The 27,639-nt window shown below is 37.1% G+C and overlaps 1 protein-coding gene across 1 annotated transcript in view; it reads right to left on the bottom strand.

Annotated features, from left to right (window-relative positions):
- LOC122808100 (C-type lectin domain family 12 member A-like) overlaps positions 1 to 27,639 on the bottom strand; it is a 381,899-nt gene that overhangs the window by 175,280 nt on the left and 178,980 nt on the right. Inside the window, exon 4 of the mRNA XM_044079075.1 lies at positions 11,387 to 11,535. Coding sequence (XP_043935010.1) covers positions 11,387 to 11,535 — 149 coding nt within the window. The remainder of the gene's footprint in view (positions 1 to 11,386; positions 11,536 to 27,639) is intronic.

Genomic DNA, 27,639 nt, shown 5'->3' with positions numbered 1-27,639 from the left:
AGAATTGAGTAAGGATGTCCATGTGTCTATAACAGTGACAGTTAGCCATCATCTCAAGATCTGTGAGGCTACAGAACTGGACATATTCTCTAAAGATTTATATAAAATTTTAGAGTAGGAGATATTTATGGTTTTGTAGGTATTACTTCAGCAAAGGATTGGTCTGTATTTTGCAAGAGTATTTCTTTGAGACCTCAGTGTTAGTTATACTTAAAAGTAATTTATATCCTATGGATATTTAATATTTTTGACCCATTTCAGTTGTGAATACTGATGCAAAGGTTTACACGATGACACTGTTAGTGAAGTTTGAGAAAGTTACAGTTGGTTAGCAGATGTGGGACAGGTGGGTTTCATGTGTGGCTGTACCTCGGACAGTATATGAATCACATTGGATGAATTTGTGGATACGACTGAAAAAAAATGGATTGGGGGTTTAAGCTGTGTTATTAGATGGACCTTTGATATGTTAAGAATTATAGATATCTCTTGCTTGAGGAAGGGGTTTATTCAGAATTGTGGGGCTCTGTTGTTCTTTTAATCTGCTTTCAGGTAAAGTATGTAGATCCTGGTTGTGGGAAAACTGTACCACAAGTTCTGGAAGTCTTTAGGGAGTTTGGGAAGGTGTCTTGGTTATGCTTGGTTATTGTTTTATTGGGTAATGCTAATATGGCTAAGTGGCAGCTGAGGATAGATAATAGTGGAACAAAATACTTGCATTTGAGGATATTCTCTTTATTGGAGGACACTAGCTAGAGTAATATGATCCATTAAATAGTAAAGATGCTTAAACTGGTGTATACATGAAAGAGCAGGTAGGACTGATGTGGTTCACATAACGATATTCTCATTACCAGTGGCCACTGACAGGCATATGCTTATGTTCTTGAGGGGTTTGAATCTGGACAAATGGTATAGAGTTTGTGGAAGGGAAAAGGGGTTGCATTGGTAAGGAGAATTTTCAGGTAAATGTAGGACTAGGGAGATGGACTATACCTGCTTTCATATAATATGTGGTAGTGGTTTATATGGACAGCAGGAGAAATCAGAAGGAAGAGAATGATTATAGTCAGTACTTATGAAGAAAGGGTACAGTTCCTGAGATGAATCATTTTTTTATTGGTTAGAAAAAGTCAGGAGAAACTGAACTGAGTAGAGGAGCAGATCCATTCTACGGCCTCAGAAGGAGGTGAGACCCTTAGACTATTTACTGTATATGATGGGGGAAATTGATAAGATGGAAAGACTGTGGGCTAGGATGTGAACTAACAAGTTTTTAAGAGGCCTGTGACAGGGATGGACTGCCTACAATGGATTAGCTATGGTATCAAAGGCTGCTGGTATGGGGTGGCTGTGCACATGCATATGTGAATGGGGAGGGGTTTATAAGTTTGGTTTGGTATCCCTTCCTGCTAAACAGCCGGATTATTTTTGTACTGAATTGAGTTCATCCAGACAATAGGACAGAATTAAAATGATGCAGATATCCTGTTGCAAAATGTAGAAATTAGACACATAGCAATATGTCAGTTAGAAATAATAGAATAGATGCTCTTTATGCAGTGTATAATTTTAATATTCTAGGTTGTGTTGTTAGATACTGTTATAATTCCTTTGTAATTTTATGGTAATGTAATTGTTGGTTTGTGATCCTTTTTTTCTTATTTCTAATGTGAAAATGCATTCGATCCCTGGTATTAACTAAGTTAACAAAATGAGATAAATATATGTACTATATGTCTAACAAAAACAGTGTACCTTCTCTGATTAAGACTAATTAATGCCTTAAATCATATATTTTCTCATATAGTTGTACTCTGGTGGTGTTGTACTCTTTATTTTTGATTGGATGATGTTTTCATGATAATGAAGTCCCCATTTTCATGTAAACAAAGAAAATGTCTATCTCTATTCAAGAGTATGGAATATTGACATAAGTAATTTACAATATGATGGGGATTTTCTGAAGCTTTGTAGCCTAAACCATAAACAAGGTTTGCAAAATTTTTTAAAGCAAAAGAAATGTACATAAAATGTATGTCCAATGAAAATGAAATCCTTTTGAATAAAGATCCCAGAAAGGGTGATGAATAAGTGTCTTCTGTAAGAGGTGATACACCAAAACAATAAATATATTGTTAAAATGTATTAGCTGCCTATGGTATTAGGAAAAGAAGGTAAGCTAATGATGAAGGGGAGGTGTGTGCTGCTTCAAAAAGAAAAGTCAATTAGATGTTCAAACCAATCCATTTCTATTTCTAAAAAAGGAGGTGGAGTCACCATAATCTACTCCAACCACCTCACACTGTCGCCATTACCCAATCCCCCCTAATTTCCATCCAGCTGAACTCCTGACAGCTAATTGCAAAATTAATGACCACAACACACTAACAATAGCAGTATATATATATATATATATATATATATATATATATATTACACACACACACACACACACACACACACACACACACACACACACACACACACACACACACACACACACACACACACACACACACACACACACACATACAGTGACAACATCTCCATACACTTGCACAAATTCTCTCCTGGCACACATATAATATACCTCACAAAACTATCCTCTTTGGAGACGTCAATATAAACTGGTCATCGCTGACCTCAAACAACCCTACCAGCTTCATTAACCTGAAAGGCTTTTCTCATCTTATCTCCATCCCAACCCATATTTCTAAATCCACCAACTCCAGCTCAATCATACACTGGATACTAATCTCCAACCCCAACAAATATTATTTCTCAGAAACATTACCAGACACACTATATGACCACTCTCTCTCTCTCTCTCTCTCTGTCAGAGTACCTAGATCCTTCCCTCTACATTGTTGACCATGTAAGCTTAAGGAATGCCATAAGCTTACCAACTTCCCTCCGGATACTTTCAGTACTATTCTCTCCTCAATAAGCTGGTCATTCCTAACTCATCTACCTCTTGACGAAGCAGTCCAAAAATTTAGCTCCATATTTCTCAATACTCTCAACTCCCTCATTCCCCTCCAAACATTTAGAGTCATATCTCTTAGCTCCCCCACATTTACCACATACCACATGCTCTTTAATGCATAAAAGAGACAAGGAATTGAAAATCTGGACTAAAACAAAATCTGCTCCCCACCTTCAAACTTACAAGGAACTACGCAATCTTACCAAAAAATCAGCAAAGATAAAAAGAACTACTACAGAAAAACCCCAACCCTCCAAAACCAGTAACCCGAAAAAATTCTGGAAGTTCATTAACCATATACTGCATTCTAGTAACCCAACAATCCCCAATCCCTGTCCAAATAATACTCCTCAAGAAATAGTATCCATATTTAACTCCTACTTTATAGTCACCATGAATAATCTTCTACCATCTTCTAACTCAGATTTCCCTCCAGACCTCACCCCCGAGCAACCCAACAATTTCTCACTAAAAGCAGTTCCAGCAAGTTACATAAAACATCTTCTTCAAAAATTGAAACCTTGCCAAACTACCCCTTTATTTCTAAAGACAGCTGCTAACTGGCTTGCCTATCCTATATCTATAATCATTAATCACTCTATAAGAGAATCCAAAGTACCCGCTATCTGGAAAAAATTCTATACACTACCCATATACAAAGGAGGTAACTCCACAGAACTATCAAACTATAGACTGATAGCAATCCTGTCTCCTCTCTCTAAAATCCTAGAGAAATGTGTTCATAAACAAATCATGGAATAGCTACACCAGGAAAATCTACTAACCTCCACACAGCATGGCTTTCATACAAACCACAGTACCTCTACTGCCCTTATTCCCTTCACCAACATAATTTCATAAGCCAGAGACAACAACAAACTGGTCTCCATTCTCTTCCTTGACCTGCCAAAAGCTTTTGATACTGCCTCTCACTCTCTGCTACTTGCTCAACTTTCTGAACTAAATCTCTCTAGTTCTACTATATCTTGGTTTACTAGCTAACTTTCTGACAGACAACAATCTGTCAAATGGCTTACCTCACTATTCCCATCTCTTTCCATTAATATGGGAGTCCCTCAAGGATCAGTACTATTCAACATTTTCCCTAACCACCTGTGCACCTTCTGTCCTCTGTCTTCTCTTATACAATATGCTGATGACTGTACAGTCCTAACTATCTCAGGTAACCTCAATGATCCAAACTCTCTCACACAAAAGTCCTTCACATCTGTTGAAAACTGTCTCACTAAAAATCAGCTAATACTAAATCCTAAGAAGACCAAGTTCCTATTATTCCTTCCTAAATCTCTCAATCACCTTAAACCATTCTTCACTATCACATCCTTTAACAACACTTCTGTCCAAGTAGAAACACATATTAAGATCCTGGGCACCATGATAGATGATCAGCTCAAATTCACCCTTCATGTACATACATAACTGCATAAAAAAAATCACCAAAAACTTGGGCTGCTATACAGAAATAAAAAAATTCTAACCAATGATTCTTGTCTCTCCCTTACCCAAGCCTACCTTCTCCCTAATCTCTTCTACAGCTCCCACATCCTTGACAACTAGCACACTTCCCTTTTATCGTGAAACCACATACCACAAAGTTGCAAGATTTGCTATCAAACAAACCTTTAAAACTCACCACTGTCTCTCACTAAAGACCTTAAACCAATCAGACTTCCTCATTTCCCACAACAGCTTCTTCTCTCACAGGTACTCATCATGCATTCTATCCTGTACAAACCTCCCACTGCCCAGCAATCTCCTCAATCATTCCCCCCTACACCCCAATTAGGACACTCATCAGCTCTGAGCAAAATCAATTAGCAATTCACAAACCAAAAAGAACAATAGGACAAAAACCTTAACAGTTATTCTCCAGCAGTCTCCTGGAACAAACTCTCCAAAGCCATTTAAAACACAAACAACCTACCAAAATTCAAAACTGCTCTTAAAAACTTTCTCACTAATTACCTGGATATGCCACTGTAAACATACCTATTTTATCCCATCTGAATGCTACCTATTGTCAGTGCTTCTCCATATGCATCAATATTGTGATTGTAAAAAGTAATAATCCCGCAATCTGTTCCTCTCCTACATAAGAAATATCAGTGTGACAAGCTGCATTCAACTTGATGCTTCTCTTCCTCTAGAACAAACTGTCGTTTTTCCCATCATCTAGGCTAACTTTAAAATTAAAAACGGGTTTTTATTATAATGTGTAAACTTTATTAAGCAGTACTCACAAATAACTACTGAAACAGATGCCCTACGCAGACCGTCTCAAAATACTCCAGCTTTACTCTGTCACATATTGCCTACTCCGAGGTGATCTCTGCCTAACATATAAAGCTATGTCAAACCCAGAGCTGTTGGACATGCTCCACTTAAAGAAATCCCAATCCATCGGAGCTACATGCTCTAGGGACCTAAACCTTGTCACCACAATAAACAGAACATGCTGGAGGACTAGATTCCTGTCCCAGAGACTTCCCATACTCTGGAACAGACTACCTATCTATGTCAAGCAGAGCTCCTCATTAGCACTCTTCAAGAAAAATCTTGATGACTGGATGGGAAACAGGAAATTCACCCTGGGGATCACTTCTGTGGCTCTGCTCAATAGGGGCACAGAAAAATAATTTCCTTGGGTGGCAAAAGCCCGGGTACCTTTTTGGCTAGGCTTATATAGGCCCTAGGGCTAATAGCCTAGTACCTACCTATGAACCTATGAACCTATGAATCTAAATCTTCTAATTCTTGTATCATGTGTTTCACTAAGTAATTATTACTGACTTTGTTTAAATGTACCATGACAAATCTTGCTTTGTTTTTATTAGTTGCTGAGCTTTTCTCCCCTGCCTCGGCTGGAAAAGGGCACTATCTCAGTCGGACTAACCCGGTCAATAAATGTCAAATAAATAAATAAATAAATTTGACTTAAGATTCTAAGGTTTCTGTGTGGGTGTGATGTAACTGGATACAGTTATAACAACCATGCCTTGCAAATCCGGAATATCATTCTGCTTGAGTTTATCTATTATCTGAAGAATCAAATCGGTCATAATTCCTTCAATGTAAATGATCCAGCATAATGAAGAGGGGATAATGATTGTTCAAATAATTGTGACTCTTATCCAGCAATTCTACATGTTGCAGTTCTGTCTAATGGGCAGCTGTGCAATCTGAAACTTTTGACTAATGCACAATGTGGGGCACTGCAGAAAATAAAACTACTGTCAGATAAGTCTAAAGCCATCCTTGGCAAGATAAATGAAATTAAATATTACTTTGTACTTGTATTGCTTGTTTTCATTAAATTGTGAAAGATTTCTGTGCTATTTATTGCTTTTCCTGCACTTGCTTAGAGTTTTAATTTGCATTTCTAACTGCTGTAGGGCTGCTGTTCTGCATTTAAATACACTTTATCTGTTTTTCAGTGTTTTTAGGCATCTGTTTTGTGGTCCCTTAACACAAGGACTCCAAATCAGTCATTTTACATGAAGAGGGTTAAAGCCTGCACTCTTGTGGCTGGAGAGGGCTGATTTCACCTATCTGAGCTTGGATTTGCTGGTGGAAACCTTTTTGTATGCTTACCTGATTGGCTTTAGTGCATAGCTAGTGTAAAACTTGTTTTTTCTGCTCATATATAAGCCTCACATTTGCACGAAGCTTCACTTTGCACAGAGGTGGTTACTGCTGCCCTGCATATATGCAGTCACCTGACATTGCACTTTGCCTATAAAAACTACCTTGGAAATTCACCTCAGTCCTGGGCTACTCAAGCAGCAACTAGTTTCCTCTCTGAGCAGCATTTTTGCATTTAGTTAGGTCTAGATTACATTATTACAGCACCAAGGACCATCGCTGCTCAAAGATCAACTAGTTTGGGCACTGAGCAGCATCACTGGTTAGATTAGCTGTAGATTACATCTAGTAAGCACCCATCCCTCATCTGGTTGCAAACACTCTCCACTCCTTTCCCTTGTCAAGCCCACATTGGGAACTGCAACCATGGATAGGCATTTTTCCACTACCTCTGCATCTAACTTGGTGGAGATGGGAATCCTGAGGCAATGTAACTATTGCCTTATGTACACTGACAACACTTAATTCTGGAACATATGAATACAGTATGTGAGCAATGGAGTTACACAATGTCACTGGAGGCTACACTTTCACATACAGATACAGATAACACCAAACAAGTTGTCAGCAACACACACACACACACACACACACACACACACACACACACACACACACACACACACACACACACACACACACACACACACACACACACACACACACACACGCACTAGTCACTGCACTTACAAGGAGCCAGACACATAGATCCACATAAGCAAAGGTGCTCACATGTAACTTACCCAAACCTCAAAGGCCTTTCAGATGCAGTCCTTGGAAACTCCACTTGCACACAAACAAGACAACTCCCACCACAACACAAAATCACATCTCACTGTGTCCAACGACCAAGCCCATAAGGCGTAAAACCCCACAACCCAGAATTTTGGTCATAGGATACTTCATTGTGAGGCACACTGATGTCCCTCTCACCAGACTGGATAAGAAGAATGTTACAGCTGGTTGTCTGTCAGAGGCCAGGATCCATCAGATCATGCATGCACTTGTCACTAAATCCCAAGGACCAGTATGACTCAGTCATCTTCCATGTGAGTGTAAATGACCTAAGAAGTACTTCCTTGGACAATATGTAGAGAGGCATGATTGAGCTTTCAAATTATGTGTCACAGATAGGTATGAGCCTAGCACTTGAAAGCATTCTACCATCTCCAAGGATGATGTCACAATACTAACAGAAAATGATTTACTTTAATAATTGGCTTAGCTACTGGTGTCGTTCTGAATGGGCCCAATATTTGACAGCCTGGGAGAACATGGTTGAAAAGCCATGGTGCTTTACCAGGGATGGTCTTCACTTATCACCACTAGGCTTTTGGATATTAGCCAAAACATTAGCCATCCCTATAGTGCCTTTTTTGGCACTTCCAGACAGACAAACCTTCCAACATAGCAAAATATATTCAGGATAAGCTAAAGGTATTAATGCTCAGTGATAGGACTCTCACAAGAAACTGCACTCCCTGGAAGCACTTCTTACCATGGAAAATGCTGATGTCTGTGCAGTTACTGAAACATGGTCCGACGCCACAGAAAGTACTCCAGCAGTACATGCCTATAATGCCTTTCATATGTTCCGATCACCCACTGCACATGAAAGGGAAAAACGTGGAGGTGTATCTATCTACATAAGGATAAGCACAATTCAAGGCTGGTCAAATAGTATGACATGATTGAGCTACTCTGTGTCCAATTTAGCATAGGAAAATCCATTACCATATTTTTGCTAGCTACAGGTCCTTGACTCTGAACCAGGAAATCCATACATCATACCTGAAGCTACTTGAATCACTCACTATTCAGCTCAATACTATACTCATGGGAGATTTTAATTGCCCAAACATTAACTGCAAAACATGCATTTCCACTAATGTGCAGGCCTAAAGATTTCTAAACTTTGTTAATGCAAATGGCCTGGAGCAGCTAGTTTGCACTCCCACTCAGGGTACAAATATCCTAGACCTGGTACTCACAAATATGTTAGAGTGCTGCACCCTCTCTCCCAAGTGTAATGTTCTGACTGGTGAGATCAGATTCAAAATGGTCTCCCTCAAAATAAATATAACATAGACCCCCACCTAACCCCAAAACCTTTAAAAACTTTTCTAAGGCAAACTACTCCTATTAAGTGATGGCGTAGCAAGTTTCCAAGCTCCCCCAAACCCAGATACACAGAAGCCTATGCAGAGGCTTACACAAAAGCCCTGTATGACCATATAAACAACTGCATACAAACTGCAGAACCAGACTGAAATAAACCTAGATTAAGCCACAAAAATAAGCCTTGGTGCACCCAATATAAACAGGTTGTACAAAAAAAGAAAGAAAATCCTGGCTAGGAGTAGAAGACAATGTGCACAACAGAGCGAAAAATCCTTCATTAGCCTAAACAAGCAAATCAGGGAATTAGCCAAGTCTTCTAAAGCAAATTTTGGGGCTAAAATAGCTTCCCAAGCTAAAGTAACCATAAGGCATTTTTCAGTCATGTCCTCAGTCTTAAGGGCAATGCCCAACATTTTGCAGAATTAGTTATAGACAGCATCACCTGCCCTTAGCCAGAAGATATAGCAAATCTTCTGGACGATAAATTCAGCTCAAATTTCACATCCTCATCACCTTTGGTTACCCCTAAAGAAATACCCTCCACCATTCCTCTAAAGGTTATCACCAAGGAACAGGTCATCACTGCAATCTCTAAAGCTAAAACATGTCTCTGATGGGTCCTGATGATATCCCAGGATGCCTCTTAAATAGCTAGAAAGAGAACCTGCCAGGACTAGTAGGATCTCTATTTAACCACAGCCTCCAGACTGGCACTTGGTAGAGTGGAGGAAAACAACAATCATCCCTCTGCATAAAAGGGGACCATCAACTGACCCAGGAAAGTACAGACTCATAAGCTTGATTAGTCTTATATGCAAGACCATGGAAAGAATAAACATGTACTTGATAAATAATGACATAGGAAACCTCCAAAAACTGGACATAATCCAATTCAGCTATGTCAAGGGCATGTCATGCCTACTAAATCTGATAGACTTCTTTGAGAAAATCACTAAGGCCATGGATGAGGGTAAAACAGTGCATACTACCTACCTTGACCTGGCCAAAGCATTTGACACAAATTCCTGCTCAGGTATTTATAGAAGAACTCACAAAACTGGGCATAAATCCCTACACCACCAGATGGATAGCCAAATGGCTCACGGACAAGAAACATTGTTAAAGTAGATTAATCCAGATGCAAGGAGGCCAGTTACTAGTGATGTGCAACAGGGCTCAGTGCTGGGCCCACTCCTCTTTGGAATATACTTCTCTGAAGTCTAGACAAATGTAGAAGGCCTCTAGCTAACAAAGTTTGCTGATGACTGCAAGTTGGGAGCAATTATTGAATCCCACAATGATGTAGATATCCTTCAGAAGGGTGTGACTCAGATAAATGATTGGTGCTAGGGCCATGTCCTAAAAGTAAATGCAAAAAATACGTAATCATACCCTTTAGGAAGTCAAATACCCCTGAAAATTACAGCATTAATCCTACACCCCTAAAAGTGGACTCAGAGGTGAGACCTCTAGGTACACTGACAGATAGATATTAGCCTGAACTTTGACCTCCATGTGTCCACAGTGGTGAGGAAGTCCTTCTATGTGGCATAACTTATAAGTAAAGGCATGGCGTCCAGATCAAAGCAGGCTATAGTCCCACTGTACTCAGTCCTGATCAGATCAATAATCGAGTATTATGCACCTTTTTGCATGTACTTGACTAGATACTTACAACAGCTGTAGTGACCTCAGAGGTTCCTCACAACGAAAATACAGGGTGTAAATAACACGTCCTATATGGATAGACTCTGTCTTCTACTATTAAGAGGTGACCTATACCTAAGCTACAAGGCATTCACAAACCCAGCCCTGATGGAACTGTTGCACATTCGCAAAAGGGTCATCCAGTCTAAGGATCTAAAGCTGGTCTGTAACTACAACAAAACTTGTGGAGAGACAGATATGTGTCTCAAAAATTACCCTTTCTCTGGAACAGACTTCCTGTTCATGTTAAGCAGAGCACTTCCCTGGCCCTCTTCAAATGCAGCTTGGATCAATGGATGGGGAATTGTAAATTTACTCCTGGGAAGTGCCTATGTCCCTTATGGACAGGGGCAGTCTGTAAAATATTCAGAGGAACAGACACAAATCTAAGCCATCTTCTAGCTCCTATAGGTCATAAATTGGGTAAAATTTGGGTAATATTGGCAAGGCTTGTAAGGGCTGTTAAGCTGTTAGCCTAGTAATCTCCTATGAAGATATAACATTTTAATGATGACTTTTGAAAGCAAACACCTATGATGCTGTCCAAGATAGACTGACCGAGAATGTGAGGGAAAGAGACTGGGCATGGCATATACATTAGTTCTCATTAAATATCAGTATTGCAGGATTGCAGATACTAAGTCCAATTTAGCTTACATTTATTTATTGATGCAATCAGTTCAGAAGAAGAAACCCATTTTATTGCAAGAATACTTCCAACGAAAAGGACGGAAATCAAGAGTTTTTTTTTTTGGTATTGAGAGTGCTTTAAAATGTTGTCGTGTGACATATTTTTCAGCTCATGACATATGGCATATATGAACTGTAGAATGCTTGAAACACAGCATACATGAAAACATATGGCTAGACAGTGAAAATATTTAGGCAGAAAAACTTATTTCTCACCAATATGCTGTTGCTATCAGATATAACAAGCTGTGCATTGCTGGAAGTGCAAAATAAATTGCTGGAGTTCCAGTTTTTTTGTTCTTTAGAAAAGTAGTAGCAGATTCCCTTGAATTCAATCCAACCTTCTGGGCAACATTTGCAGTGCTCTAAAAAAAAACATACACATAAAGTTAATGTACTACGGCAACATATAATACACACTGTCTCTCTCTCTACACACACACACACACACACAAATATATATATATATATATATATATATATATATATATATATATATATATATATATATATATATATGTATATATATATATGTGTGTGTGTAGAGAGAGAGAGATAGTGTGTAGTGGCAGTGTGCATAGCACAATAAGGAGTTCTGTATTTCTGTCTGTGGCTTCAGTTGGATGAGATGTTAAATTTACTAAGGCCCTATCTGCCTGAGTTAGTAGTAGCTTAGGTGTATGTAAAATATATCATGGTGCCAATCAAAAAGAGTATAAATACACACATTTCTATTTTTTACTAATCATCATTTTTATTATAACATCCTCATTGTTGCTCTTCCATAATTGACCCCTACTCCTTCTTCAACAGCCATAATCTATTTTTGCAATGTCTGCCAAAATCCATTTCCCATTAAACATAATTTCAGTCAGTCTTTCATTCAAAATAACCCATACTACATAAAATACTTATCCACCCTTTTAACATATTCTTTCTTCTTATCCTTATAATATCCATACATAATCATATTATATCTACATTATGTTATAAATAGTCTCAAATAATTTTCTTCACACAAGTTTTTCCATAGTTTCACCACTCTTTAATATTTCCAAAAAGCATGTTCTGTTCTTTTCCTCCCCACAAAATAAAAACACTCTTCCAACTTTCTTTTCATGGCATATTCCCCTTTACTGGTAACTTTTTTTATTACCAGTCTCCACAGGAAATCCAGACACTCTACTATATTGATACACCACATTTTCCATACTCAAGCGGCTTTCATCACTTCTTCTGGTAAATGTTCCTGATGGATCGGTACAATAATATTGTTTCATCAAATTATTATACCACACTCTTCTATCTTTCACTGTATGAATATTTTTCTTGATAATTTTGATGTCTTCCTTTACATATTCTTTTTCTCTTTTTATTATTCTCATCATCTCCTATAATATTTGTACTTACATTTAAATATTCTCACTATTGAATTCTTATTCTCTTCCTTTAGTCACTTTAATACTCTATACAAGTTTAAAGAAGCAGAATAAACAACAGGATTTATTAACCCCAATCCCCCTTCATCTACACTCATATCCAATGCATCTTTTTACTGGTTTCAATCTTTAACAACATATGAAAGAAAACACCAATTGTGCAATTTCCTTTTCATATTTTTCTTTGATCATATAAACATGTGACTTATATGCTATCGCCCATTAATACCAAATTCATCAGATAAGCATTTTTCTTGCATGCTAATCTATACATCTTTCACAGAAGACATATCCCTTTCATTTCTTTTATCAAACCCTCTCATTGCATCACAACTACATCATTTTTGTTAAATTTTATTCCTAGCAAAATCACTTCATTCATTGAAAAATACACACCCTCAGTTTTCACCATATCACCCAGACCCTGACTTTTATCTTTATTTAGTATCATTCCCATTTCCTTTAAACATCCATTAAAACACAATAACACTTCCTTCATGCATATTTTGTTCTTTGTAGCTATAACTATTTTGTCTGCGTATGTCAAAACTACTGGAATTACCACCTCTTTTTGTATCACATATCAAGCATATTTCATTTTATAAGCTACGTTTCTCACAATCACATTTATTACCAATACACACAATATTCCACTCAAGGGACATCCTTGTTTTATACCACACTTCATGCATATTTCTTTACTCAGTCACCCATTCATTAATGCTGTCACTCTATTATTTTGATATACTGGCATACACAATCTCTTAATTCTATTACCTCTTCCATTCTTGTCCATAGCATCCCACAATGCATCATATCCTACTGTATCAAATGCCTTATCAAATACTGTATCACCTGCCAAATGTTTCACATCCTCTGTTTTACTTATAATATCATCCACAATTTCCCTCATAACCAATAACCAATTCTTGACATCCCTTTCCTTTTGTACCATACATACTTTCTTCCATAATATTCCTCATCCTTACTTCCATTCTCCTCTTTATTATTCTCAAAAGAAATGCATAGTTTGTGTTATGTAGTGTGATGGCTCTCCAGTTTTTTATTTTATTCTTCTCATCTTTTTCCATATAAATTTTAATATTCCAATACATAATTCATCATAAACCCTTACTAATACCATGCATTCATTATGTTTACAAAATATTCTCTTTGTCAATCCATTAACTTCTTACACATTCCATACCTTATACCATGTGAGCCTGATACTGAATCAACATTTACGTTCCTAAGTACTTTATTCAATTCACTAATGATAATTTCCTTGTCAATTCTTCCTTAACTAATTCTGGAAATGCTTTTCTCCCCTTTCCAGTCCCTCTTATTTTCCAACTTTTTACTCTTACACATATTTTTCACATGCTATACTACAATACTTATAATTTGCTCTTGTGTTCCTTTTTCCTCTCTTTTTACATTTTTCATTTCTTTAATGAGACTAATATCCTCATTTACTATTTTACCCAAATATGCAGATACCTCCTCCCTTTTCCCTTGTAAATAGTATTTCTACCTAAACATAATGCTTTATTTTTTTCCAAAATTCCCTTCTATACTTCTTTTTTATGTCATAATACTCTCTTGTATTATTCTGTAAATTCTCTAATACAGTTCTATAAATGTTCACTTCACTTTCTATTCCTTTCTTACATCATCCTGCCAATTAAAAAAAAACAAACACTTTTTATACTTCTTTTAAATTCAATCCACCATTCAGACCAGTTTTATAGAATTTCTTCATTGGTAAATGATCCTTCCATGAATGCAATACTTCCCACTCTCCAGTTTCAACTCCAAATGTATCATTTATTCTTTTTATTCCCTTTCCTATATTAATATACTCACTCTCTTCCACCACCTCCACCCACACTGCTAAATGGTTTGAAAACCCATCACAAAGTGTATCATCATCTGCTAGCCGCAAGCCTTCTGATAATTCAAAATAACCAATTTCAGATTCAAGTGTCTCCATCTGTAAGTCCACTGACTTTTGTTCCACATGGATAACTTACCACATTTAATCATGTCCTGTACATTTTCCCACCTTTTCCTTTCTTTTTACACCCTCCCCTTAAATCACAATTCCTTCCAATTATAATTTTCATGTTAACCACCACATAGTTTGATATGTGACTAAACAAATCCTCTCTTTCCTTGCTAGTTACATATCCATATAATGGTATAATTTAATAAATATGTTCTCTCCACCACACATCCACAAACAGTTAATCTTACCATCCTTAACAGCATTACTTGTAGTATTTTCACTGCTTTTACACAATATAGTCACGCCAGAACAAGTTTAACTTCCTAAGTTCCATATATATTTCCACCCCAAAATTGTTCTGTTTGCAGCCGTTCTTTACTTGTTAGGAATCTTACATCTTCTAAAGAATAACATCCACATCACATTTACCACACCATTTCAGTATCCCCATCCGTCTTACAATATTAATAACACTGTTTACAGTTAGGGAAAGTACTCTACAATTGTTGCGTTTTCTTCTATTTAAATTTAGGAGAAATATATTTTTTTTGTTTTCTTTTTTTTACTCTGTCCTCAGTTGAATATTTTTCCTGGGTTTATGTACAAATAATCCTTGTTCACTGGCTAGAGCTTCAAAAAATTAGTATCAATCCCCTCTCCTGACATCTCTTCCTGCATGCACTCTCTTCAGATTTTTCCCCTCCATATTTTTTTCTTCTTCTACAGTTACTTCTTCACTTTGTTCACCCTCTCTCCTTGCCCTCCTGTTGTCCTTCTTCATTGATGGTTTTGTTCCCTTCCCCCTTCTTTTTCATTATTTACTGTTTGCTCTTGACAATCCATCCAAAGTGTTCTTTTTTTACTCACCCTAAATTCAGGCATACACATTCTGGCTGTATGTCCTTCTCCCCACACTGGTTACATTGTATCATGTAACAATTATTAATTAAATGAGAAAAGTCCCCACAAAAGAAGCATGATTTAGGTGGGTCAATATATCTTAATGCCTCTCCATGACCAGCAGCAAAAACAACACTTGGCATGTGTTTCACCATGTTTTTTTTTCACATTTCAAAACAGCTCCCAACCTCCACTGTCCATTTTTGTCATCTCTAACTTTTAACACCTTTACACAAACTCTGCATGCATTTTTAACATCCTCTTCTTCCAGTTCATCAGTTATAAACTGCAAAGTAACACTTTTTTTAACATTTAAGTTACTACCAGAAAAAATGTTTCATGAATAAATGCCCTTGTTTTTGTTACACAGTTCTAGAAATTTCAACACTGGTCCCTCATTCTTAGATGTTAAGTCATAAAGTGTCTCTGTCCCAATATGTATAAAAGGCTGAATTTCTTGAGCTTTAAATCCCAGAACAGTTACCAGATTGTTCCAAACATATTTGTCTCTTACAGTGTAATTTTTTGTTTTTATTCTAACAGTTGTATTTTCTTCTTTTTTAAGGTTGTTGCTGCTGTCCTTTTTTACCTCCTACCACTGCTGCATTATTTGCCACAGAACCAATCATCTTCTCAGTTTGTTATTGCTTTCCTCTTTTACTTTCTGTCACTGCTGCATAGGTTTTACTGCTGGATTTTCTGCTACCACATCACCTGATTCCTTCTCCACATTTCCATCCTCAGCACTTCTGAAAAAGTTATCTGTCATCTTACCCTATGAAACAGTAAAACTGTCACCTGGCTCATCCTACTCAATGACTTTTAACAGAACATCATCTACAAGCCCTCGTGACATCAGTTCTGTTATGTGTATCACTCCAACAGACTAGCTTATTTCCATCTCCATTGAGACAGCTAAAAGCTGCTCATTTGTATCATCCTACACATATGACTCTTTGGTTACATTCTAATGCTCCACTTTGATCAATTTTTTTTCCTCCAAATTCTCATTTTCTACCTCCAAACTCTATAGATTTTCTCTCCACTTACTCCATTTTGCTGCTTCCCTTAGGCCTTTTTCTTGCCACCGCAGGAGTCCCCTGCACCATCTAGCAGCTACAAATAGTAGGGGTTCTTTATTAATTATGACAGCTTATATACACTGTTTACATTATATACTTTATTTACTACTGATTGCATCTTACATGACAACATAATATAACTGCATATTTCAATTATTTCCTACAACTCTTTTTTCCACAAACAAAAATGTATCTTCTTCAGAATTGAATACAATACCCATTTCCTATTGTATTTTATTTCATTTAGTCTTTCATTCTGTACCACCCATAAAATGTGAAAAATTCTCTATCAATTTCTGTCCCTTCCATTTTCTTTTTATTACCATATTGCCCATATTCTATCATATTCATGTTAATATCTTTCATATTTTAAAATCATCCAATACATTAATTTCATATATTTTTCCCACAATTCTCTCACTCTTATACAATTCAAGAAAATATGTTCCGTCATTTCAACTTCTCCGCAATAATTACATACTCTCTCCTGGATCCTTTTATAGGGCATATTTGCTTTAACAGGCAATTTAACTATTGTCAGTCTCCACATAAAATCTTTACATTCATACATATTTTTACTCCAGATAAAACTTGTTTTAGTAACATTTCTTTTTTCATTATCTAAATGTTCCCAGGGATAAATATAATAGCATTCACTCATTATATTTCCATGCCATTCTTTTCTGTTCTTTTCTACATTTTCTATTTTCAATTTCCATAGTAATATCTTATTTTGATATTCTTTAATATTATTCTTCCATCTTTTCCCATATCTTAATCTTTCCTAAACATTTTTATATTTGGGTTTCATTATATCATTTACTATATTTCTGTTTTCTTCATTTAATCCTAACAACATTTTATACAAATTCAAAGAAACTGCATGGACTATAGGATTAATTAACCCTAGGCCTCCTTCTTTTCCCTTAACGTACAAAGTCCTCTCTGCTTACAGGATTTAGTCCTGATCCCCATATAAATGAAAATATGATCAATAACAGTTCTTTTTCATGCATCATACATACGCTTGCCAAATAGGCTATCTTACCTAAGAAAATAGAATTTATTAAATATACTTTTTTCTTATATGACAATCTACATGATCTCCAAAATATGCATATTTCTTTCAACTTTTGTATACGTTTTTTTCCATTGGATTTCTTTCTTCATGTTTATCTCAAATATTATTTCTAAAATATCTATCTCTTCATCATTAAAATGAATACCTTCTAATTCACCCCAAAGTCTGATTCCTTTACTTCTGTCTTTATTAATGCTTAGGCCAAGCATATTTAAGTACTTATTTAATTTTTCTAATTCCTTCCTAGATCCATTTCTTATTCTTAGCAATTAAAACTATGTCATCTGCATAAGTAAGAATAATTGGGACATATATTCCCTATATCATCCTATACCTTGCCATTTCAACATTATATTCACTGTGTTTATAATAACATTCATAACTAGTTCAAATAAGATACTGCTTGCTGGGCTACCTAATGGATAAGGTAATCTCTTGTGAAACTTGTCTTACCCTGCACTCTACTATTTCTTCACTTAATCATCCAATTGATGTTTTTTAATGTTATTCTTATATACTGATCTTATAACTTTTATCACTTACATTATAATATCTTAATATACTTCACAATTCCTCATATTGCATTTTAACAAATGCTTTATTCACATCTCCTACCATTACTTTAGTTTCCACTTTTTTATTGATAATATCATCAATCACCTGTCTTAATATCCTTAATAACTCTTGACTTCAATTCCCTTTTTTCCAAAAACCATAGGCTCCATCAATCTATCTAACCTTTCCCTAATCTACTCCCTATTATTCTCATAAATATTTTATATTCTGTATTATTTAGTACTATTGGTCCAGAATTTCTAATATCCTCTTTTTTTACTTTCTTCCATATAAATTTCATGGCTCCCATACATATCTCCTTTTTAGTTATCAATTTTTCTAACCATTCATTCAATTCTTCAACAGCATATACTTTTTGTCAGTCTTTCATATTATAATACATATGATACTCAATTCCATCTACTCCTGTAGCTTTCTCCATATCCAAATCTTTTAAAATGTCATTGAGCTCACCTATATTTATATTTTCCCCATAATCTCATTCTGTTTTTCACTTAATTTATTTACTTCCCATACTTGCCTCTCTTTTATCTCTTTCTTCATAAATGCATTTTTATATGCTGTTCTATTACCTTGAATATTTTTCTTGCGTATTTACTCTTTCTCCTTCATTATTTTTCAATTATCTTATTATCCTCTCATTTTCTCTCACTATTTACTCAACTATGGAGCCAATTATTTTTCCTTTGTAGAAAGTACCTTTGCTTATATAACATTTCCTTAATCTTCTCTTGGTTCATTTCATGTATTTCTATCTCCCTTTCATAAAAGGTTTTTATTATTATTTCTTGATATCTCTCTAAATACTCTCTGACTTAAAACATATATTTTGCTTTTCTTTACTTCTTTTCATGACTTAACATTCTAGAAAACTTTTTTATATTTTCCTTTAAAACTTAACCACCAATCAGTCCAGTTTTCATAGAATATTATCATTTCAACATGATCTTCCCATAACTGATCAATTTCCTTTCTCTCTCCTTCATCTATATCTTTCTTGTTCAATCTTTTAATAACTTTACATAGCCTTATATGTTCTTCCTTTTCTTTTACTTTTACCCATATAGCCAAATGGTATAAAAAACGTGTTTCCTTTGTTCCTTCTTTTATAATGTCTTCAGTCAGTAACTTGTTAGCCTTACTTACTATTCTTTTTTCTACTTCTTCTTTTTCTTTCAGCTGCCCTGTTAGGTGTTGCCACAGCAAATCATCTGTTTCCATTTCTTACTGTCTTCTGCATCTTGCTCTTTCACATCAACCACCTGCATATCCTCTCTAACCCATCCATAAACCTAATCATAGGCCTTCCTCTTTTCTTCTTACCTGGCAGCTCCATCCTTAGCATCCTTTTCCCAATATACCCAGCATCCCTCCTCAGCACATGTCCAAACCAATGCAATCTCACCTCACTGGCTTTGTCTTCAAACCTATCAACCTGAGCTGACTCTCTAATATACTCATTTCTAATCCTGTCAATCCGCATCACACCCAGTGCAAACCTTAACATCTTTAACTCTGCCACCTTCAGCTCTGCCTCTTGTCTTTTCATCAGTGCCACTGTCTCCAACCCATATAGCATAGCTGATCTCACTACCATCTTGTAGGACTTCCCTTTCATGCTAACTAGTACCCACCTGTGGCAAATCACTCCTGCCACTCTTCTCCACCCACTCCACCCTGCCTGCACTCTCTTCTTCACCTCTCTTCCACACTCACCATTACTCTGAACTGTTGATCCCATGTATTTAAACTCATCCACCTTCGCCACCTCTACTCCCTGCATCCTCACCATTCCTCTATCCTCCCTCTCATTCACACATATATATTCTGTCTTAGGCCTGCTGACCTTAATTCCTCTCCTGTCTAGAGCATATCTTCACCTCTCCAGGGCCTCCTTAACCTGTTCCCTACTCTCACTACAAATCACCATGTCATCCACAAACATCAGAGTCAACGGAGACTCCTGTCTGATCTTGTATGTCAACCTGTCCATCACCATTGCAAATAAGAAACGGCTCACAGCTGATCCTTGCTGTAATCCCACCTCCACCTTGAATGCATCTGTCACTCTTACCACAGGTCTCACCACTGTCACACTGCACTTGTACATATCCTGTATCACGCTTACATACTTCTCTGCCAACCCCAACTCCCTCATACAATACCAGAACTCCTCTCTAGGCACCCTGTCATATGCTTTCTCTAAGTCCACAAAGACATAATGCAACTACTTCTGACCTTCTCTATAGTTATGCATCAATACCCTCAAAGCACATATCACATCTGTAGTGCTGTTTCCTGGCATGAAACCATACTGCTGCTCACTAATCATCACATCTCTTCTTAATCTAGCTTCCACTACTGTTTCCCATAACTTCATGCTGTGGCTGATCAATGTTATCCTTCTGTAGTTACTACAGCTCTGCACATAACCCTTATTCTTAAGAATCAGTACCAATACACTTCTTCTCTGCTCTTCAGCCATCCTTTCACTTTCCAAGATACCGTTAAACAATCTTGGTAAAAACCCCACTGCCATCTCTCTTAAACACATCCATGCTTCCACAGGTATGTCATCTGGACCAACAGCTGTTCCAGTCTTCATCCTCTTCATAGCTGTCCTTACTTACTCCTTGCTAATCCATTGCACTTCCTGATTCAATATCCCCACATCATCCAACCTTCTTTCTGTCATTCTCTTCATTCATCAGCCCCTCAAAGTACTCTTTCCATCTGCTTAACACACTCTTCTCACATGTGAATATGTTTCCCTCATTACCCTTTATCACCCTAATTTGCTGCACATTCTAGCCAATTGGTACAAGTCCTTTTCTCTCACATTAGTGTCCAGCCTTTCATACAACTCACCATATGTCTTATCCTTAGCTTTCGTCACCTCTCTCTTCACCATGTGCCTCAACTCCTTGCACTCCTGTCTACTTTCTTCATCTCTCTGACAATCCCACTTCTTCTTTGCCAAACTCATCCACTGTAAACTCTCCTGTACTTCCTCATTCTGCCACCAGGTCTCCTTTTCCTCCTTCCTCTGTCTAGATGTCACACCAAGCACCTTTCTAGCTGTCTCCCTTACCACCTCTGCTGTGGCTGCCCAGCTATCTGATAACTCTTCACTACCTCCCAGTGCCTGTCTTAACTCCTCATGAACTCCATCTTACAGTTATCCTTTTCCAACTTCCACCATTTGATCCTTGGCACTCCCCTCACTTCCCTTCTCTTCTTCTTGATCACCAACATCATCATACAGACCACCATCCTATGTTGCCTAACTATGCTATCCCTGTCACCACTCTGCAGTGTCCAATCTCCTTCAGATTGTCCCTCCTACATAGGATATACTTCATCTGTGTGCATCTTTCTCCACTCTTGTACGTCACTTATGTTCTTCCCTCTTCTTAAAATACATATTCACCAGAGTCACGTCCATCCTTTTCACAAAATCCACTACCATATGGCCTTCTGCATTCCTCTCCTTAACATCATACCTACCTTTCACCTCCTCATCCCCTCTGTTTCCATCACCAACATGCCCACTGAAATCCACTTCAGTCACCACTCTGTCACCCTTTGGTACACTCTACCACTTCATCTAACTTGCTCCAAAATTTCTTTCTCATCCATCACACACCCAACTTGTGGCACATATGCACTAACAACATTCATCATCACATCATCAATTTCCAGCTTCATAAACATCACTCTATCCGACACTCTTTTCACCTCCAAAACACTCTTGATGTACTGTTCCTTCAGGATAGTCCCTACCCCATTTCTCCTCCCATCTACACCATGGTAGAACAACCGCAAATCACTCAGAGCAGCCAAATAAGAGCCCAAGTCACACGAAGAAATGCATTTAGGTAGTGTAATACACACAAATTAACACTGGTATTTTAACGGCATTTTTGTCAGAAACACTTCATCAGATACTTTAGCTGCTCTGAGTGATTTGCTGTTGGTTACGTAGTTTAAACTTCACTGCCATCCTTTTTGTGGTTATTGGTACCATGGTAGAACAATTTGAACCCACCTCCAATACACCTGGCCTTAGTCTCCTTCCATCAGGTCTCTTGCATGCACAATATATCAACCTTCCTTTTCTTCATCATATCAGCTAGCTCTCTCACTTTACCAGTCATACTACCAACATTTAAAGTTCCTACCCTCATTTCCAGAATCCTAATTTTCCTCTTCTTCTTCTGCCTTCAGAAATGCCTCCCCCTCTTCTTTTCTTTCTCCTTCAGCCAACAGTAGCCCAATTTCCACAAGCACCCAGTTAGCTAACAGTGCCGGAGGCAGTCATTGTTAGCCCAGGCCTCAACTGATCTGGTATTGAAATCTGTATTTTTGTCCACATATTTGATCTGGCAAAAATTTTACTCCGGATGCCTTTCCTGACATAACCCTCCCCATTTATCCAGGCTTAGGAGCAGCATGAAGAAATGCACTGGCTTGCGCATCCACCAGTGCCTTTTTTCTGTAATCTTCATAAAAATCTTATAATCAACATTGTTTAACACTAGTGGCCTCCAGCTTTTTATGTCTGCTCTTTCTCTCTTTTTTCCATATAAATTTCATTGCATCCATACATATTTTTTCATTTACCCCTTTTACAAAACATTCACTCAACACCATTAAAAATATTGTTTTTGCCATTCTTTCAGTATCCTTATACATTAGATACTCAAATCCCTCTAAACCTGTAGCTGCTTCTGCATTTACTGTTTTCAACACGTTTTTAATTCTGTCATTGTAATCCTTTCTTCCATTCTCTTATGACCTTTTTCAGTTATTTTTTCAAGTTACATTTATGCTTGCTTATAGTTTCACATATGGAAAAAGTTTTAAAAATATGTCTTTTTACTGTCTGCATTATTTCTTTTTGTGTGTTAACTATACTTCATTCATCATTTATTAACTCTCTTAACTCTTTTCTTTTCTTTAACGACTTTGCTTAAGTATGGTGCTACTTTTCTCCTTGTAAAAAATATCTTTGTTTGAATAACAGTTTTTTTTAATTTTCGCTTGGTTCATTTCATCCAGCTTTTTTTTCCTTTTTCTAGAAATTCTTCTTTATTTTCTATTATGTTTTTAAAGACCTGGTTACTGATTTCTTCATATTTACAACTATCTTGTACTCTCTTTGTCCTTTGCTATTCCAATAACTCTTGTCTAAATTTTATTTTAGACTAATCCACCAACTTTTCCAATCTTTATAAAATCATCTCTTGTTTATATGATCTAACCATAGTTGATGTATTATTTCCTTTATATACTCATTCAAATCTGGTTCATTAATTTGTTTTATACCTCTACTATATTTATATATTCAAATTGCTACATGGTCTGAAAAACCTGTAATTTTAACTCCTTGCTGTAATATCATGACACTCTCTTATTACTATAAAGTAATAACTTTCAGTTCTTAAATTGTTCCTTTTATATATCCAGTGTTTGTTTTTCCATAAGTACATTTACTATTTTTAAACATCTCTGAAATGACCTTTAAATCTGCCCTTTCTTTTCTCCAATGTCCTAAATCACACTATTATTACTTGCATATTCATACTAATATAATCAAATATTTTCCTAAATATAATCTCTCTGTTTCTGTAAAGTAAATACATAAAGTGTAATTACCCTATATATTTGGTTCTTCCATCTTATGTCTAATATTAGTATTCTTCCTAATACTACTAACATGTAATCTAGAATATCTATACATTCTTTACATAAAACTGCTATGCCTGAGCATGTTTCTTGTCCTATGTTCCATATAACCTTGCCTTTCAGTAACCCATTTACTTATATTCTTTCTTCTTCTTCTGTTGTTATTCTTATGTCTATTAATATTATGATATCCAAATCTAGCAATCTATACCATTCCAACACTCATAACCTTCTCTCGACATTCTTTATACTATTCACATTTATGGCTAGTATTCTCACTTTGTGGAAAAGTTTCTATTGCTTTTATCCTTTTCCTGTTTTTGTTTCTTCCTATCCCTGTGTTTTTAAATTTGTGCATTCTACCTTTCACTCTCTTTCGAACAGAATTTATTTTGCTTTTAACCCTTATCCATTTATCTTCCCCTTCATCACTTGAATTACTTAATTCTTCTTCTAAATCTCCTTCTTTTTCTTCTTTTTTCCCTGATATATTCTTTTATTTTCATTCTTATATCTTCCTCATTTCTATTTTATTTTTGTGTTTCTTCTATGTTATCTACTAAAGCAATCTCTTTTTCTTGGTCTACCTTTGTTTCCTGTGTATGGTTCTCTTTAACATTACAGTCCATCCATGAATGCCCTATTTGTTCATATTTTATACATTTTCGCTCACATGACCAACTTTACCACAAATGAAACATTTCTTTTGTCACATCTTTACCACTAAAAACATGTCTTTGGTTGACCCCAGTATTTAACCTGTCCATTATTCTCCTGCACATTAATTATACTAGGCAAATGTATTATTTTGTCATTTTGCATTTTCAGTACCACACCATATTCCCATCCCCAGTCCATAAACCTCTATTGTCATAAATCTTTGTAATGTTCATTACATCTCTACATGCAGTTTTTAAATAGCCTTTCAGATTGTCTCTTTCAGCTTCAGTACAAAATTGTATGAATACTCTTTTTTATCTTATCTATTAAATGCTGGCAGAACATGTAAGTTCCAAGGATTTTCATTCTTTTTTTTTCATATTGTTCACAGGTTCATAGTTTCATAGGTAGGTACTAGGCTATCGGCCCAAGGGCCTACGTAAGCCTAGCCAGCAAGATTCCATAGCTTACGCCACCCAAGAAAGTTATTTTCCTGTGCCACTGTCCAGCAGAGACACAGAAGTGATCCCCGGGGTGTATTTCCTATTTCACATCCACTCATCAAGATTTTTCTTGAAGAGTGCTAATGAAGAACTTTGCTTGACATAGATGGGTAGCTTGTTCCAGAGTATAGTAAGTCTCTGGGACAGGAATCTATCCCTCCAGCATGTCCTATTTATTGTGGTGACAATGTTTAGGCCCCTAGAACGTGTAGCTCAGATGGATTAGGATTTCTTTAGGTGTAGCATGTCCAACAGCTCTGGATTGACATAGCTTTATATGTTAGGCAGAGATCACCTCACAGTAGGTGATATGCTACGGAGTAAAGCTGGAGTTTTTTGAGACGGTCAGTATAGGGCATTTGTTTGAGGCCAGTAATCCTCTTTGTGAGGTACTTCTGTGGCCTTTCCAGCTGCTGTAGATGTCTTGTGAGGTACATTCCAAAAGGGGCATTGTACTCTATAATGGGTCTAATGAGTGATGAGTTGAGGGGAACAATGACCTCTTTTTTCCTGGAGAGAACCCTTTTATGATGAGGTGTGCCATGCAGAAGGACTTCCTGACTACTGTGGTGATGTAACTATCAAAGGAGAGACTACTGTCCACCTGGGTCCCAAGGTCTCTTATCACACATTCGGTGTTAAGTAAATTGCTGCCTATGTGGTAGTTCATGGGTACAAAGTTTTTACCAAAGGGAATGACACTGCACTTTTTAGCATTGAGCTTGAGACCATAGCTCTGACACCAGGCATCTGTCTCAGTGAGGCCCTTTTGTAGGATGTCCACATAATTTGGGGACTTGACTATGGCTCCTAGTTTGCAGTCATATGCGAACTTCATTAGCCAGAGTCCTTCTGTGTTAGCCTGTACTTCAGAGAAGTAGATACCAAACAGGAGAGGTCCCAGGATGGAACCCTGTGGTACTCCACTTGTCACTGCTTTGAGGTCAGATTTGGAGTCTGCACCTTTTACATTGTGGGTTCTGTCAGTGAGCCAGTTGGCAACCCATCTTGTGATGTAGGGATTTATACCTAGTTTAGTGAATTTAGCCATAATTCCAGAATGGGGGATGGTGTTAAAGCCTTGGCGAGGACAAGATAGGCTGTGTGAACCACCTTACCCTCATCCAAGGCTTTGGTGACTGCCTCAAAGAAGTCAATCAGGTTCAGGAGGCATGATCTGCCTTTCACAAACCCTAACTGGGTGGGATCCAGAGTTTGGAGGTTACCAATGTCTTTGTTTATAAGTTCCATTATGATACATTCCATGGCCTTGCAGACCAGGCTCGTCAGGCTAATAGGTCGATAGTTCCCGGGATCAATGGTGGCTCCCCCTTTGTGGAGTGGGATAACTGCTGCTGTGCACCATTCAGTGGGCACAAAGCCTGATGCAAGGCTATTATTGAACATGGTGCTTAAGTGGGGAGCCAGTTCATTCTGAAGTTCATGTAAAACGCCTCCTGGGATGTTGTCCGGTCCCATGGATGCTGTGTTTTTGGCTTTAGAGAGTGCAGCATTTACCTGCATAGTTGTGATTACAGGGACTCTGCATTCTTCCTGTATAGATATGGGCCCTTTAGAGGGTAAAGTTAGCAGTGAACCGATCTGCCAGGATGTTGGCAATATCAGTTGGTTCTGTAATTTTCGTGCCTTTGTGCTGTAACTCAGAGGAGATCTGGGTGTTGCCATCTAGATTCTTAATATAGCTAATTTTTCCATATGCTGCGCCCCCCCCCAAAAAAAAAAAATCACAAAAGTATCTTTGTTTATGAAAATAAATGCTCTTACCTCTCCAGGTTCAATACCCAGTGGCGAAATGATGCTATTCCATACTTCATTCCTGTCCACTTCCTTTTCTGTTTTGTTACTTATTCTTACTTGATGCTTTCTTCTTACTTCTGTTTTCTTCTCTTCTCTTCTTTCACCTTCTCTTACCATTTGTGGATACAATTTCTTTTCTTCCTTCCTTATTTCTTGAACTTCTTCTTCTTGTATTCTCTCTCTTATTTCACCCCACAACACTGCCTTTTCACTCTCCTGTTCAATAAGTTCTTTCAAATAAACATCCCACAACACCCCTGACTGGTGGGTTGTAACAACACACTCAGGTGTTATAGCATCAGTTGTAAACAAATTTTGCTGGAATAACTCCTCTGAATCCATAACACCTACTTTGACTCCTTCTTTTTGCCTTTTAACCAATTTTCCTTCTCTTTCTTTCCTCCTTTTTTCCATTCTATTTACTCTGCTCACCCTCTGACTTTTTTAACATATCTGACCTTTCTGCTGTTCGATTAACATCTTCACTCATCTCCAGTACATGGAAAACATATTCTTCCTCCTCCATGTTTGATTTTCTGCTTCCTGCTTTTCCATGCACATTTGTGCCTGGACTGGAAGTCAGGAAGTGTAGCAGTGATTAGAGTCCCCATAAGAAAAGAGTAGGTGAAGCTCCCTGATGCCCTGGCCACATTTCACCTAGTAGTATAAATGCCACTTAGGGTCTGTCTTGAAAGAGGCTACTGGCCTAGTGGA

The sequence above is a fragment of the Protopterus annectens genome, chromosome 1.part1, assembly GCF_019279795.1.
Source record: "Protopterus annectens isolate FY-2018-M chromosome 1.part1, PAN1.0, whole genome shotgun sequence".
NCBI lineage: Eukaryota > Metazoa > Chordata > Ceratodontiformes > Protopteridae > Protopterus > Protopterus annectens.
The sequence above is the reverse complement of the archived record's forward strand: the minus strand, read 5'-3'. Positions and strand labels throughout refer to the sequence as shown.